General features: G+C 41.4%; 1 protein-coding gene across 7 annotated transcripts in view; it reads left to right on the top strand.

The window, feature by feature from the left end:
• Nucleotides 1-258: 258 nt before the first annotated feature.
• KITLG (KIT ligand) overlaps nucleotides 259-14,685 on the top strand; it is an 84,955-nt gene continuing 70,528 nt past the window's right edge. For 3 of the 7 annotated variants that reach the window (XM_060656818.3, XM_060656817.3, XM_060656816.3), the window contains exon 1: nucleotides 261-464. Coding sequence is in view for 1 of the 7 variants with exons in the window: in XM_060656820.3 (XP_060512803.1) it covers nucleotides 450-464 (15 nt within the window). In the remaining 6 variants the exon portion in view is untranslated. Of the gene's footprint in view, nucleotides 465-14,685 lie in introns of all 7 variants that reach the window. The other 4 variants (XM_060656822.3, XM_060656821.3, XM_060656823.3 and 1 more) reach the window with 3 other exon arrangements.

Raw genomic sequence — 14,685 nt, 5'->3', positions numbered from 1 at the left:
GGCTGCAGGTTGTTAAGCTCGCGGAGGGAAGCGCCCTCGCGGCTTCCCTTTGGTGTGCGCCCGCGGCTGCCACGCCAGGGGAAGCGCCTTGCCTGTTCAACTTCGGGGGCATTCGCTGCGCTCCGGCCTCCCTCCCGGGTCTCCCCGCCGCGCCCCTGCCCCGTCTTGCTTCCCCGGGGCTCCGGAAGGGAAGGAGGCGTGTCCGGAGCAGGCGGGAGGGACCTGTATAAAAGTGCTGGCGGCGCGCCGGCCGGGGCTTCACTCGCCGCCTTGCGCCGGGACTGGGAGCGCTGCGGGAAAGCACGGGCCGGGGAGAGGGCGCTGCGCTCGGGCTACCCAATGCGTGGACTATCTGCAGCCGCTGCTCGTGCAATATGCTGGAGCTCCAGAACATCTAAACGGAGTCGCCATACCGCTGCCTGGACTGGATCACAGCGCTGCCTTTCCTTATGAAGAAGACACAAGTGAGTAGGGCGCGCCGGGAGCTCGCCGGGTCTCCCAGGAAATCGCGCCCGGAGCTCGCGGGAGGCCGGCTTGTCTCGGCACCGGCTGCCGGGGCGAGTGGGGCTCTGCCCGCCGCACGAGCCAGGAGGGTGCGAGGGAGGCGGGCGTGGCGTGCGCGTCCGAGCGGCTGTGGCCGGGTGAGCCAGAGAGAGGAGGAGTGGGAGCGATGAGAGAGAGCTGGTGTCAAGTTTGGAGCCGCAGCCGTTAAGTTTGGAGCTGTCAGTCGGGAACCGCAGTTCCTGTAAAATGGAAGGATCTGCTCCTTGGCCGGAGAGGGTTTTGTTTTTTGTTTTTTGTTTTTTGTTTTTTTAAGTTATCACGAGAAGGCATTTCTTTGCACGGGAGATGTTTTCCCGTGGATTCCGGGAGATTGCAAAACAGCTCCCAGCGCACCACGCTCGCTCTCGAACCCAGGTTTTTGTGCAGCCCCCCAAGTGGGCGTGGGGCTCGTGTGGACTCGGGTGCAGCCGCGGGAGCGAAGCCAACGGGAGCTCCTTAGCAGCTGCGCTCGGCGGGGCGGAGAACCTGCCCTGCCCGGCCAGCCCGGGAAACTTCGCTCTGCGAGGCGTTTGCCAGGTTTGCGGCTCTGGGTGAGTTTCCAGAGAGCCACAGATGGGGTAATACCACCACACTGCACCCACCTTCTTCCATTAAAGAGGAGAAGGGGTTTTTTTTTTGTTGTTCGTTTGTTTTGTTTTTAATAGGCACCTCTAATGATAGTTATTGAGGTAATTCCCAGTGCTGCTCAGTTGTGCATTATACATAAACACTGTGGGTAAAGCACCGCCCAGGGGTACAATTAGACTTTTTTTTTTTTTTTTTTTTCCCTTGAAGCAAATATTTGACTTATCGTTTGGAAAGGACTGCCGAGGTACTCCCACCCACAGTTCGTTCTGCATTATGGTTCTTACCTCTTCTCACTTCTCCCCTTAGGAATCTATCTGCGTAACTGCCGCGAGTTGGGTAAAACTGCCCTTTCACCCCCAAGAGGATCTCTCAGAGACTGCACTATCTGAAATGTGTCCAAGGGGTGGAAGTGGTGGGGAAAAAAGGAAATTGAGAATGTGTCCACATCGTCAGTTTAGAATGAAGGCATCCGTGAGCAGAAAATGCTTTACTGAATGAGTTGCTTTGTATCCTACTTTAAATTGATATGTAGGCCTGGGAAATGTACACATTCAGAAGGAAGTAGGAAGAATTGAGCTTAGTGCACAGGTGTGGAAAGGTCGGCAGGGGGCGGGGGGAAGGGATGCTGCCTGGCAGAAAGGAGGTTTGTGCAGTCTCCAGGGCAGCCGCCCAAGACTAAGCGGAGCGCGGGTTCCTCTCGAAAGCAGGTTCATAGGCAGAGCATTGAACGCCGCCACACCTGAGATCTGCACACTGTGATGTTGAAATGCAAATGTTAAAGACTGACAACAAAAGTTATAATGTAATTATTTGACTTGTACAAGCCTTCTGCTTTGTGGAATGTAAGGGCGGTGGGGGGGCGGGGGGGGTGAGGACCAATTCCTTGTTATAGTAGCATCTCTTCAGGTGGATAGTAGTGGTGGGATCTGGTGGAGAAACCGTTACCTTCTAGTTCAGAAAGAAAAAAAAAAAAGCCTAAACTTTCCTATTTAAACAACACAGGAGACAGATCAGGTTAATGACCAACACTCCAAAGGGAGACGATGTACTATCCTGTCACTTTGAGAGTCAGTAGGATTGATGATCCTTGCACCCTTGCTTTGCAAAACAAACGTGAGCTCTGTAATCTCCTTTCTCACTTTGATTAAATGGCTGTGTAAATCGGATTACATGGAATAATTCCATTGAAAACCTGAAAGAGGTCGATCTAGGCTGAAACGCTGCGGCGTCAGTGACTCAGTGCTGCCGACCAGGGACATTTGAGAGGGCTAAATATTTTAGAAATGTGACCTGCTCCAACCAAGTTAAAGTGCAAGCCCTCTGGGGATTTTGCTGATGTTAAAGGGTTTGCAGGCAAAGGAGGGCAGTGCCCTTTGTTGAATGAAGGCATTCATTGCCAGGGATTTGATGACCTTCAAGGTTTCCTTTAAGGATACTTCTAGCAATTCCACATTCTTGCCACTAAAAAAGAAGACACTTGGAAATAGCAGGAAATCGATAAAATAATCCGTGGAAATGGGGGAGGGGAGTTAGATTCTCCTTCATATTGTTAAATTTCCTAATCCAAAAGTTAGAAGTTTTCTGTGCAACTGTATGAGGATGGAGAATAGTATAAGGAAATTAGACATTAATATGTAAGGTCATTTGTTCTGTAAGGTCATCTAATAGATGTCTAATAGATACCATAGATGTAAGGTCATCTAATGTTCTTGCCAGGGAGGAATATCTATTAATGCTTAACAGTTAAATGATCATTTATAAAGATGGCCTCTCGATACCAGAGTTCTAAGGCATATGGTTCTATATGTTTCCATTACCCAATACCTAAAATGATAATTTATTAATTGTAATAGTTTTAACTTGAATTACAAGCTCTCCAAGAATCCCAGGGACACCAGGCATTCTGGCTTTTCACTCACACCAAATAAGTGTGGAAATTCCATCAACAACCACTTGGGGTTTGATAAATTATTCTGTCATTTAGCATGTGTGATAAGACTTTAGTATTTGGAAAATAATTACACGGGCAGTAGTCCTTAGGAACAATTGTAACAAATTCAATCAGCCTATAGAAATGAATGCACTTTGCATTTTTCCTATTTCTGATTGTATTTGTGTGGTTTTTACAGTTTCTGAAGAGAATGGTGGCTCTGGCTGAGAAAGAACATCTATTTCAATGTGTAATCATTTTTTTTCAACGTAATGCTCTGTTATACTGGTATATTGAATAACAATTGTGCAGCATATTTGGTAAGACCAATTAGAAGAGTGCTGTCAGTTTAATGGGCCTGGTCCCATGTTTATCGATGTTGTACTTGTATTTTAGTTTTGAGATGGTTTGTGAGAGTTTTTATGACTGCTGTCAGTTTTAGAAATCGTAACATAGGAAAAATTCATCTTGCAAACAGTGTAGAAAGGCCATTTTAGGCACATGTTAGTTCTCTGAAAAGAAACAAATAGAATTCTTGTTAGCTTATGTTATTCCAAAAAAAATAATCCTCTTTTGTTTGTATGAAGTTTGCATCTGGGTGATAATGCAAGTTTATAGAAAATAGCATTTATGAAGAGAGCATTTTAAAATTTTGTCTTTAAAATCGCTCAATTTGGATTGCGTGCTTTGAATAATTCTAATTTAGATAGCTTTTAATTGATAGATTCTGCCAAGACTTTAAAAGTCAAGTGCTAAGTCAATTACATTTAATATAAAACAAGGAAAGAAACCATATGGAAACCTGAAGGCCTGAGCCAAACCAATTAAAATTGCTAAATTTTATGTCTACTGATTTGAAGATAGCAATTGTGAGTTACATTTTTTCTTTAATGATAAGTGGTTGAAATTCTTCCATCACCATAAATAACATTGGAGAAAAAAAAAATCCCTGCCCAAATAGCTGGTCTAAATATTGGAGGATATTTTATTGCGTGGTCCATTGAACCCCACTGCATGTGCCTTCTCCATCCATGTCTGGGGAGTGCCTCAACTATAATGGAAAGATCCTAGGATCTTGCTTTTGAAGACTTAAACTCTGATTTCTGTTTTACCACTGGTAAGACAAATGACTTTAGGCAAATGGTTAAACTTCTTAGGATTTCTGTTTTATAATCTGTATGATGATAAACTAGTTATAAAGATTCTTTTCCTGATCATTGTAAAGGGCTAAACAAAATTTTATATAGGTCTTTATCCCAGTACTGTGACTTCCTATAGTTACAGTCAGAATTTATTATCCCCCAGAAGAGAATTGCCTTGCTGGCAACTTAAAAACCAAAGAAAAACTGGCTATTGCAGCTAAATGATGCTTATTCAACAAAGCAGACAGACGAAAATTTTATAAATTTGGATCTGTGGATTCAGTGCCTCTCATTATACATGGTTATATTTTTATAGACTGTAATTAATACACCTCAAATAGGAATGTGTGAAGACAGAGGCTCTATGTGGCATGAGAGATGTTAAATTCTTTGGAATTTTTCTTTAGGGCTACCTGGGTGGCTCAGTCGGTTAAGCATCCAACTTCAGCCCAGGGCACCATCTTGCAGTCTGTGAGTTCGAGCCCCGCCCGTGTTGGGCTCTGAGCTGACAGTGCAGAGCCTGGAGCCTGCTTTAGATTCTGTGTCTCCCTCTCTGTCCCTCTTCTGCTGTGCGTTCTCTCTCTTTCCCAAGAGTAAAGCCATAAACATTAAAAAAAAATAAAAATAAATTGTTTCTTTTAAAGGTAAACCTGAATGAGGGAATTAGAATTGAAAATAAAAATAGAAAAAAAAAAAAGAAAAGAAAAGAAAAATAGAAACTGGAAGTATTATTACCATATCTGATTCATATCCATATTTCACTTACTTTCTGTGTTCCCCTGGTAGGATTCTGAGAGTTTACTGTAGACTGAATATACTTGGTCAGCTTCCTATCCTTGATGTTCTTTCTTGCACTTGCTCTCCTGAGGGAGGCCATGCATTCATTTCTGCAGAATGTCTTTACCGGGCAACATGCAGTGACTTTTTTTTTTTTTTTTTTTTCCCATTATGCAAGTTTGTGAGACTTCCCCCTCCCCCTTTTCTCGATTACCTTAATGTTCCCTTTTGTAAATAAGGGTGTAAAGCATTTGGATATAAATCTGAGGAATGATCTTTTATCTTTGTTTTCTACTACATGAATCATGAGCAGCTGCAGGAGACCCTTTTTTGGTGTTTGTCACCTGCGTAGTTAGACCAATTTATAAAACAAATGGAGGGAACACTGGGATGCTTTTATAATAAATGCTGTTTTCAGTTATTTTGTGTAGACTTTGTCTCATAGAAACCATTGACTATACCCTTACTAATTTGTAGATGCAACAAGATGTTTTTGCCTTTTCACTTAATTATGGGTATACTAAAAACTGTTTGCAAGGGCCAGGAGATTGAGAAACTGTCATTTCATCTCTACCTATTTCCTTCTGCGCAGAAAAAAAAGGAGATGGGCGGGGGTGGTGATTTTCTTATAATTAGGCCTCATGGTTCTTTTTTTAAAATCACAATGTGTGTCATCTAAAGAAAGACTGTTCTTTATGTAGCTCTCTTTCTCTTTTGGCTACATTTTACTATGTTTCTAGGCTGCCACATTGACTTGGATATTAGGGGATAGAGTTCTCTTATTAGCCCAGATAGAAGTTGTATGGCTTTGGGAAGGTATTTTAGTCTCTTTGAACCTTGGTTTCCTCAACTGTAAAGTGAGAAAGTAGGACTAGGTGATTTGTTTTTAAGTTTATTTATTTTTATTTTTTGTTTTGAGAGCGAAAGCATGAGCATGGGAGGGGCAGAGAGGGAAAGGCTGAGAATCCCAAGGAGGCTCCACACTGTCAGTGCAGAGCAGGATACGGGGCTCAAACCCATGAACCAAGAGATGATGATCTGAGATGAAATCAAGAGTCAGAGGCTTAACCGACTAAGCCACCCAGGTGCCCAGGACTAGGTGATTTCTAAGTGCCTTCTAGTTCTAAAATTCTCTATTTCTAAGATCCTAGTAAAATAAAGGTTTGAACCACATGACTTTTGAGCTTTGATTCTGAGATTTATGTAACCATTGCTTTGGTTTGGTGTGAATACAAATTATAACCATTGGTTTATGATTATGAACTAGCCAATGGGGAGAAATGAAGGTTTAAGTATAGACTGTTCTACTTTTAGCCATTTCACCTACTACATGCAATTTCTCTATAATAATAATAATGGTATTTACACTTTTCCTGTTTTAGCAATATCCACAGTTGACGAGGTTTTTTTTTTCGCTTCTAATCTTTAAATTCTCCAAGTGAAGAAGAATCCTAAGGCAAGGTCAGACAGCCAGAAGAGGTAAATTTACAAAAGGTAATGAAGGCCTCCCAGTATTTATTTGCTTCTCTTTGCTGCCTCTGCAGCCCCCCACATCTGTGTGCAGGGAGTGGAGTAGAAGGAGCATTTAGTGGGCAGAATCAGAGGAATGGGTCCAATGTTCACGCTTGTTCCACTGCCCATCACTGAATCTTAGTAGTCTTGGGCAAGTCTTGGGCAAGTCAGGGGCAAGTCATGGGCAAGTCATTGGCAAATCATGGGCAAGTCATGGGCAAGTCTCTGAGTGGTAGTAGTATCTGTGCATCTCACTCACAGTTAATCCTGAGAAGATCATGAAGTGGAGACCTGTAGCTGGAGGCACTGAAGCTGGAAAAAAGAGGGAATAACCCTTTTGCCGCAGGGAAGAGACCTTTCCTGCGGATAACACATAGGACACTTGGAGTGGCAGAGTCTCTCCTTGCCCTGGCTTTTTTGCAGTTCTAATGTGGTCTCAGTTTCTGGAACACCTCTCACCTATCTCCTTTCCTTAGCTTTCCTTAAGGACTGATACTAGCTGAGAGTTGGGGCAAGCCCAGTAACAGGCAGTCGGTTTTCCTTAACAGTCAGAAGCCATGGCTGCCTTTTTTTCTTATTGTTGGCATGAATTCTCCTATTCTTCTTGTTGACCACATTCTTAGTCAAAGGTCAGTTGGACCTCTCCTCCAGCAAGAGAATGTGGATGCCTCAGAAAATAGAGCCGAGACAATGATGGTAATGCTCTTCTCAAAACGCCCGCAGAGTCAAATGTGCTACCCATGAAAACAAAGTCAAAATTGAGTGATCCAGACAGTTAAACTAGCAGTTACCTGGATGCAGGAATTCAGTACTTGACTTTGCAGGTTGCCTTGAGGCCTTGAATACCGTGGATTAGAATGTGGTCTTAACAGGGGCAGTTAGGGTGCCTTTTCTGTGTTCCTGGTACATAGATGGCAGCTCAAAAATCCCACAGTTGCCTTGCAAAGAATGCCTTGCTCCCATGGAAAAGGGCGTAAAGGGCGAGAGCAAGAGCAAACCCACCATCAGTGCTCACTTGAAAGAGCAAGCCTCCCTCTGTTTCACCTTTGAGGAAAGGGCATCCCCACTGCATAATAGGCCTCCCCTGTGGACCTGGGAGGAAAGAGCACAGCCCAGAGCAGGGCCTTGTGTTTGTCTTGTATACTATACACATGCTGTTGCTCTTTGAGGAACAGAAGTTTATCTTCTGAACAAAAGCCCTGTGGGTGCTGAGAACTTTCGCCTCTTTTTCACCTTGACATAAAATCTCTGAAGCCAATGACCTTTCCATTGAAGTGCCTTGACTAAACTCCAGGACCACAACTCCTCTCCTAATTGGCTTGTTTCTCCTTAATGCACGCATTTGAATGGTTGTAAACCAGGGCACTGATAGAAATGACAATTTAATAGTAGCTGTCTATTGTGAGGGTCTCTCTTCTGCTGAGTTTTCCACTGTTTCCTTGGGGTCTCTTTCTAAAGCCCTCCCAGGCAACTGCCTTGTGAAAACACAGATTCCTTGATTTCCAAGAAGAGTGTTGCAGAGAAAGCGGGTTGTGTTATAAAGGTCTTGAACCCCCTCCTGGGATGTGCTGTCCATACGGATGGCTCTCAAAATTTATATTCACTGCAGAACTTCAGATGGGGGGCAGGGTGGAGAGGTTTCATATGAAATGTGATTTTGAAAACCCAAGGATTGCGAAACAAACCTTGGCAGTCACACATCATTATTTATGGTTCTGTGTAAACCTGCAATTTAACGCTTCTGAAACAGTCAACACATTAGGGATTTACGTTTTTCATGACCAACTAAAACCTCCTGTGATTGCTTTAGTTGGGATCTTCTGGTGATTTTAGAAAACTGCTTTATTTATCTGGCCCTGCCCAGACATCTCTGATGTGTTCCATTATGCAGAGGCCTAACACATGTTATTCTATTGTTTGTTAGATAAATTATCACAGTACAGGGGAGTTGGCTGGTGTTTTCAGCCTCCAGGTGGTCCAAAGTGGACACCAAAATGCCAAGGATAATAGAGGAGCTAGAAAACATTCATGAAAAATGAACAGGAGGTTATTAGCATAATGTGTTTAATATTAGATGAAATAAATTCTATGTAGAAAAGCACAGAGCTGCAAAATAGGGTTTATATAATCTTTGTCTTCACAACAATTATAACAGGCTTGTTTTTTTCATTTTTAAAACTTTTTATTTCTTAACCCCTGCCCAGGAAAATAGTTTTTAAACTTCAGTACGTATTTGTTTATAATGTTCCATGGCCATAGTGCTGTGTCTTAACAACATTCAGAAAGTGGGCTTTTCTTCTCCCATTTGAAACTTAGATCTTTTTTACTTCTGAACAATTCTATGCGCTTTTAAATCCCAAACTGATCTGACCATTGTTTGTACCTCTGTACAAATGTCACACATAAATGATTCATCTTGGGGGAAAATAAAAAGGAAATTTACTGTAGTTAAGTGTTAAGTGTTTGACATTTAAATGTGTAGCCATTTTAAATAGCTCCCATCATTGTTTTTTATAAAATCAAATCATCCTGGTACTAAGATCATGCCAAAATGACACTTAGTAGAACACTGATCCAAGATTAATTAATTCATAGAATTTTTCTTCTGGGAGGTAGGTGCTGTTTGTTGTTGTTTTTTTTTCCAAATCCCATTTCACAGATGAGGAAATTAAGATAAGGTCTTTTCTCTGCCAACTCCAAGTGTTGATTGCCAACACTAACACCCAAAGATGTTTAGCTGGCACAACCACAGTGCATTCGTGAGGCTAATTCAGTACCTCAAAGATGCATATTCTGTTATAGGAACATTGAATCCAAAAACAATTGCAATTCAGATATTAAAACAGCTGCCAGTGATACTAATTTGAACAACAAAAATTGCGTGATTCTAGTTCCCTAACCGAGTGGTTTATACTAGATGCTTAATAAATACATACCAAATGTTGTGGAATGAATAGATACCTGATTCAGGTTGTTAGGTACTGATATATTTTTAAGAATTTTTTTTGTTTTTTTTTTAACAGAAGGCAAATTTTAACTACTATATTGAGTCTATTATACAAACACATGTGTTTGGTTGATGATTGGAAGGGTTACTCTGTTCACCATTTACAGCATTAATTTTCAGTATATATGCAATATAATTTACTAACCAAAACTGGAGACCATGCAAGAAAATAGAAAACATTGGATTGAGTTATAGCTCAGATGTGTTATTGGTTCTGCCACTTATTATTTATATGACTTTTAGTGTTTCTCTCTGAACTTTACTTTCCCAATCTTAAAATAACTGCCTATTATACTACTGAAGAGGTAATGATTAAGTGAGATCATGTCTAAGGGCACAGTGACTTGTACTTACTAAATAATCTTCTGATTCTCTGCTAGAATAGTGAATCACAGAACATTACAGCAAACCCACATGCTATAAGAAATAAATTCATTATTAGCAATACCTGGTTTTGGCTATAGGGCTTGAATGAATAAATGAATTACAATAATCCTTACAGATTAATTCCTTAACTGCCTTTTTTATATATCATCTACCTTCTTTAATACTCAAGTACTCTTAGCAAATTCAGCAAAATCCCCCCCCCCCCAATTTTATCTTTTACCTTTCTCCCCTTTCTTAGAAAGGAAACAGTTGTATAAATAGGCCAAAAGACAAGCTGGTTAAGAAGAGAGACAGCAGCTAATAGAATATGGAAGTAAGACTAGTTAGTAAGTTAATAGTGTTGATTACCGTGGATGAGGCACCGTGCCACAAACTGCACAGGTGGATCTCATTGGATTCTTGGGGCGGGGGGGAGAAAATTTAAGGAGATAGTGATGTTTTTTTGTAAAAACAAGGAAACTAAAGTTCAGAGAGATTAAGAAAATTTTCCCAAGATTAAGAGGAAAAAAATACAAGTAAGTGGAAGACCTTGGTTTGCAAGACAAGCCTGTTTAATTACAAAGACTAGATTCCTCCTAACCGCTGCAGTAGAATGCACCTGTATTTTAAGTATGTATACACACATGTGGTCCAGAGGACTTGTGTGTGTGTGTGTGTGTGTGTGTGTGTGTAGATTATGCCTTTTAATCTAATGTGGGCAAGACTGAGAGCAGGTGGGGCTGAGTTTCTGCTTAAGTGACCTGCTGCTTTTGACCCAGGAGTATAAATAGTTGTGAAGGCCAACAGGAGCCTGGGCTTGGTCCCCAGCCTCTCCCCCCACCCCCAGCCCCCGCCCCCATCTCCTTAGCCATCAGATGCATCCCTCATCTGTTATAAGGGAGGCCCCCTTAGAAACTGTAAAAATGCCTTTTACTTACAGAATTAAGAAGTACTGCCAAATCCTTGGTGTCTTTCAAAGAAAATGGTTTTTGTTTTTGGTTTTTTGTGGGTTTTTTTGGCAGAGGGAAATTTTAAAATATTTTAAAATTGTGTTTCAAAAACTTCTTGGAGGAACAGGGAGGCTTCAGGGATTACTTTAATCAATTTGCTCTGACCTTCTTTCGTGCTATTTTTGAAGACAGTTTTAAGTGGCTCTGATGATACTAGAAAACTATTTCATAATAATGCCCTTATGCTTATTATGTCTGGCTTTTAAAACTACCAGCCATTTAAGTTGTGACCTTTGCATTGTCATTCTTTGCCCAAGTGCAGGAGTAGTAAAAATTTATTTTCTGCATTGATGTTAGGATTGTTTAAATAAATGACAGTCACAATACCTTTATCAGCAGCATCAGTATGTAACCTAGCAGCACTTTATTGGAAATGAAAGTGTTAACTAGAAGGAATCATTTGAGTACAGGTGAAGGGAACAGAACAGGGGTGTGATGAACCAAACAGACACCAAATAGATGGCCTACTTTGGTTGGCTAAGCACATCATCTTGAGCCTCAGTTTCCCCATCTGCCAAACAAGGGGACCAATAGTGCATTTACCCAGGGTGGTAATGAAGATTACATGAAATCCACAAAAGGCCCTTAATCCAGTGCCTGGCACGTTGGCAATAATACATGTTTGCTGTTATCGTGAGCATTAAAGACGTGGTAAGTTTATTAGTGTCAATGACTTCTGTCTTAAAGTGACTTTAATTGTCAGGTCTCGACTGTCAGAATGAAAGGGAGAGTTGAAGCAGTTCACCCAGATAACTCAGGCTTCAGACTCCCTTTAGTCCTGAATAATTTGATTGTTTTCATTCCCTACTTTAACAAAAACTGAAAAAGGGCTAAATGTGCATGATTTATAATCGCAAGATAGTTTACCTAGGAGCAATTACTTCTTTCTGTTGTGTGCCCAGGGCCACAGAGCTAATCCGAGGTAGAGCTGCTTCACGAACCAGCCAGTTCAGAACCAGAGTCTCTATTCCTAAACTCTGTGCTTGGAGCTGGAGGCACGGAGTAGGAGTCCTTCCCCTGAACTGGTGAGTGGTTTCCTACTTCTCCCCGTCCAGAAGGAGAAGTCATTTTCAGCATCAGCAGAAATACAGCCACCTGTCCAGGGAGAATGGGAAGAGCGTTTGCGTTAGAGGACCTAGGCCTTCCCTCCAGCTCTTGACTCCAGCTTGCCAAGAGATCTTATACAAGTTATTTAACTCTGCTTAACCTTTTCTTACCTGGAATTTCCTCCTCCATTAAAAAAATTTTTTTTTTGGGGTGCCTGGGTGGCGCAGTCGGTTAAGCGTCCGACTTCAGCCAGGTCACGATCTCGCGGTCCATGAGTTCGAGCCCCGCGTCGGGCTCTGGGCTGATGGCTCGGAGCCTGGAGCCTGTTTCCGATTCTGTGTCTCCCTCTCTCTCTGCCCCTCCCCCGTTCATGCTCTGTCTCTCTCTGTCCCAAAAATAAATAAAAACGTTGAAAAAAAATTAAAAAAAAAAAAATTTTTTTTTTTTACATTTTATTTATTTTTGATAGAGAGCATAAGCAGGGGAGGGGCAGAGAGAAAGGGAGACACAGAATCCCAAGCAGGCTCCAGGCTCTGAGCTGTCAGCACAGAGCCTGACGTAGGGCTCGAACTCACAAACCGCGAGATCATGACCTGAGCTGAAGTCAGACGCTTAACCGACTGAGCCAAGCAGGTGCCCCAAATTTCCTCCTCCATAAAATAAAATAAGAATACTTAGAGGCTTTCTTCCCTTTCTTCCTCTTTCCTCCCTTTTCCTCCCTCCACCCCCCCTTCTTTTCCTTGTTTCCCCCTTTTTTTTTTTAACCGAGAAAGAGTATCCTATGTACCTGCTTTGTGATTGTCACTCATGGAATTACACTACTATAAAAAATAATTGTCAGGCTTAACACATATTTGCCTACTATACTGTTAAACACAAAATTATATGTTTGTGGAAAGTGCTTGACTCATTGGCTTCAAAGACACTTGAAGGAGAATGGACTTTGGGGTTAGAAGGAGGCCCAAGTCCTAGCTCTGTTACTCACCAAGACCGTGTGCATGTTGTTAACATTCTTTCTCTAGGCCTTGATGTTCTCATGTGTATAATGGGTTAATATAGGTAATAGTACACAATTGGAAGAATACGAAGATTAAATGACATAATCTATGGAAGTTGGCTGATGCGAAACCGATGTTTGATAAGTGGTATCTCTAATCTTTGGGGCTATATTTTACCAGCAAAGATAAGATCAGTATATGCCAGACTGTGTACTCTGTGGGTTTGTTCCATTTGTGTGATGGCTATAATAATTTAAAATCTGTTGTTGTTAAAAGGCAGAGGTTATGGGTGATGTGGGAAATGGGATTGTGTATGGTAATTGGAGATGAGTAAGGGGTCTGGCTCAGGATCCACATCCTCCTTTGTAACTAAGGATGCTGACATACGTCTTGGCTACCTCACAAGCTCTGTGTGTGTGTGTGTGTGAGAGAGAGAGAGAGAGAGAGAGAGAGAGAGAAGATAATTGAGCAGTGAGTGCTCTGTAGACCATGCTGTTCCACTCAGGGGTCTAGGTCATGTTATTCTAACTCTTGAGTGATTAAAAAATTCAAACTTTCTAAATATACAAATACTTTGTATTAATGTCTTCCAAAAATGAGCCTCAAACAACCTTATGTGTAGTATATATTGATAGCTTTGGAGATTCCTAAATCTGGAGTCATCTCTTCAGAAGGATGACCTTGAGTCACAATATTCTGATTTTCTGATTTGTAAAACGAGGTTTACAACAGTTCTAATTCCTCAGGTGGTTGTCAGGATTAAATGAGCCAGTACCTGCGATAAATTCTAGGTGCTTTTAAGCAAAGTGTGTTTTTGCTTTCAAAGCTTTTTTAAGTTTTTTTAATTTGACTTAATTATTTTGCAAGTACTAAATTTAATAAGTGTGTAGGGATCAATAATTTGGGAGTGTTTTCCTTGTGAATTCAGGTTCTATTTTCCTGAAGGTAATTGTGTTTAGAGTGTGAGGGCTTGATTGTCCAGGTTAATCTTCAAGTAAGTTTGTATCAATCAAACAAGCTACTTTTATCAGTCTGTTACTTCAGGTAAACAAGCATTCCATTCTTTGACGGAACATTAAACTGTTGTGTTCCTTTTGATGGAGTGCTGACTGGTTCAAAGCACTTGTGAAAGAAAACAGCTCCTGTTTCCTGACATTGTATAATCTAAAGAGCCTTTCTAGAGGTTTCTTGACTGAATCTCTTGCCATTGCTACCTCAGTGATTAAATTACCAACCTAGAAATGTACGATGTGATTTTTGGGTTCAGTTCAGAGTAGATTTAACAACAACAACAAAAAAAATTGAACCAAGACTGTGAAACCAAGAAGCGAAATTTCTTTTAAATGGTAAGGGGGGAGAAAAGTATAAGTCCGTTATTTTCAGACCCAAAGGAGAATGGGATGGAACATCGTCACATATTATTTTTGTTAGTGGTCTAGGAGGAGAGTTGGAGTACAAGGGAGCTTAGTTTTGCATCTCTACCCAAAAATTTGTGTCCTGACATTTGAAGGGTTCTGTGGAATGTCAGAACAAGAATTTGCCCACACAGGAGATCCATGTCCTGAATACGGTTATGTGGTCTTGATGTTTTAGTCTTTCCAAGGGTGTCCATTTCATTATCCAACAAAACAAATGGTGATTTCTGTAGTTTGAAAGAGTCTAGTGCACACAATCTAGAGTGATTAGAGGGAGTCTCACTGTGTAACTATCCTGGTTTAAAATCCTCCCCTGCCTTTTCATTATCCGCAGGATAAAGTCCAAACCC

Source organism: Panthera onca, chromosome B4, assembly GCF_046562875.1.
Source record: "Panthera onca isolate mPanOnc1 chromosome B4, mPanOnc1 haplotype 2, whole genome shotgun sequence".
In the NCBI taxonomy this organism is placed as follows: Eukaryota; Metazoa; Chordata; class Mammalia; order Carnivora; family Felidae; genus Panthera; species Panthera onca.
This window is presented reverse-complemented; position numbering and strand designations above follow the sequence as displayed.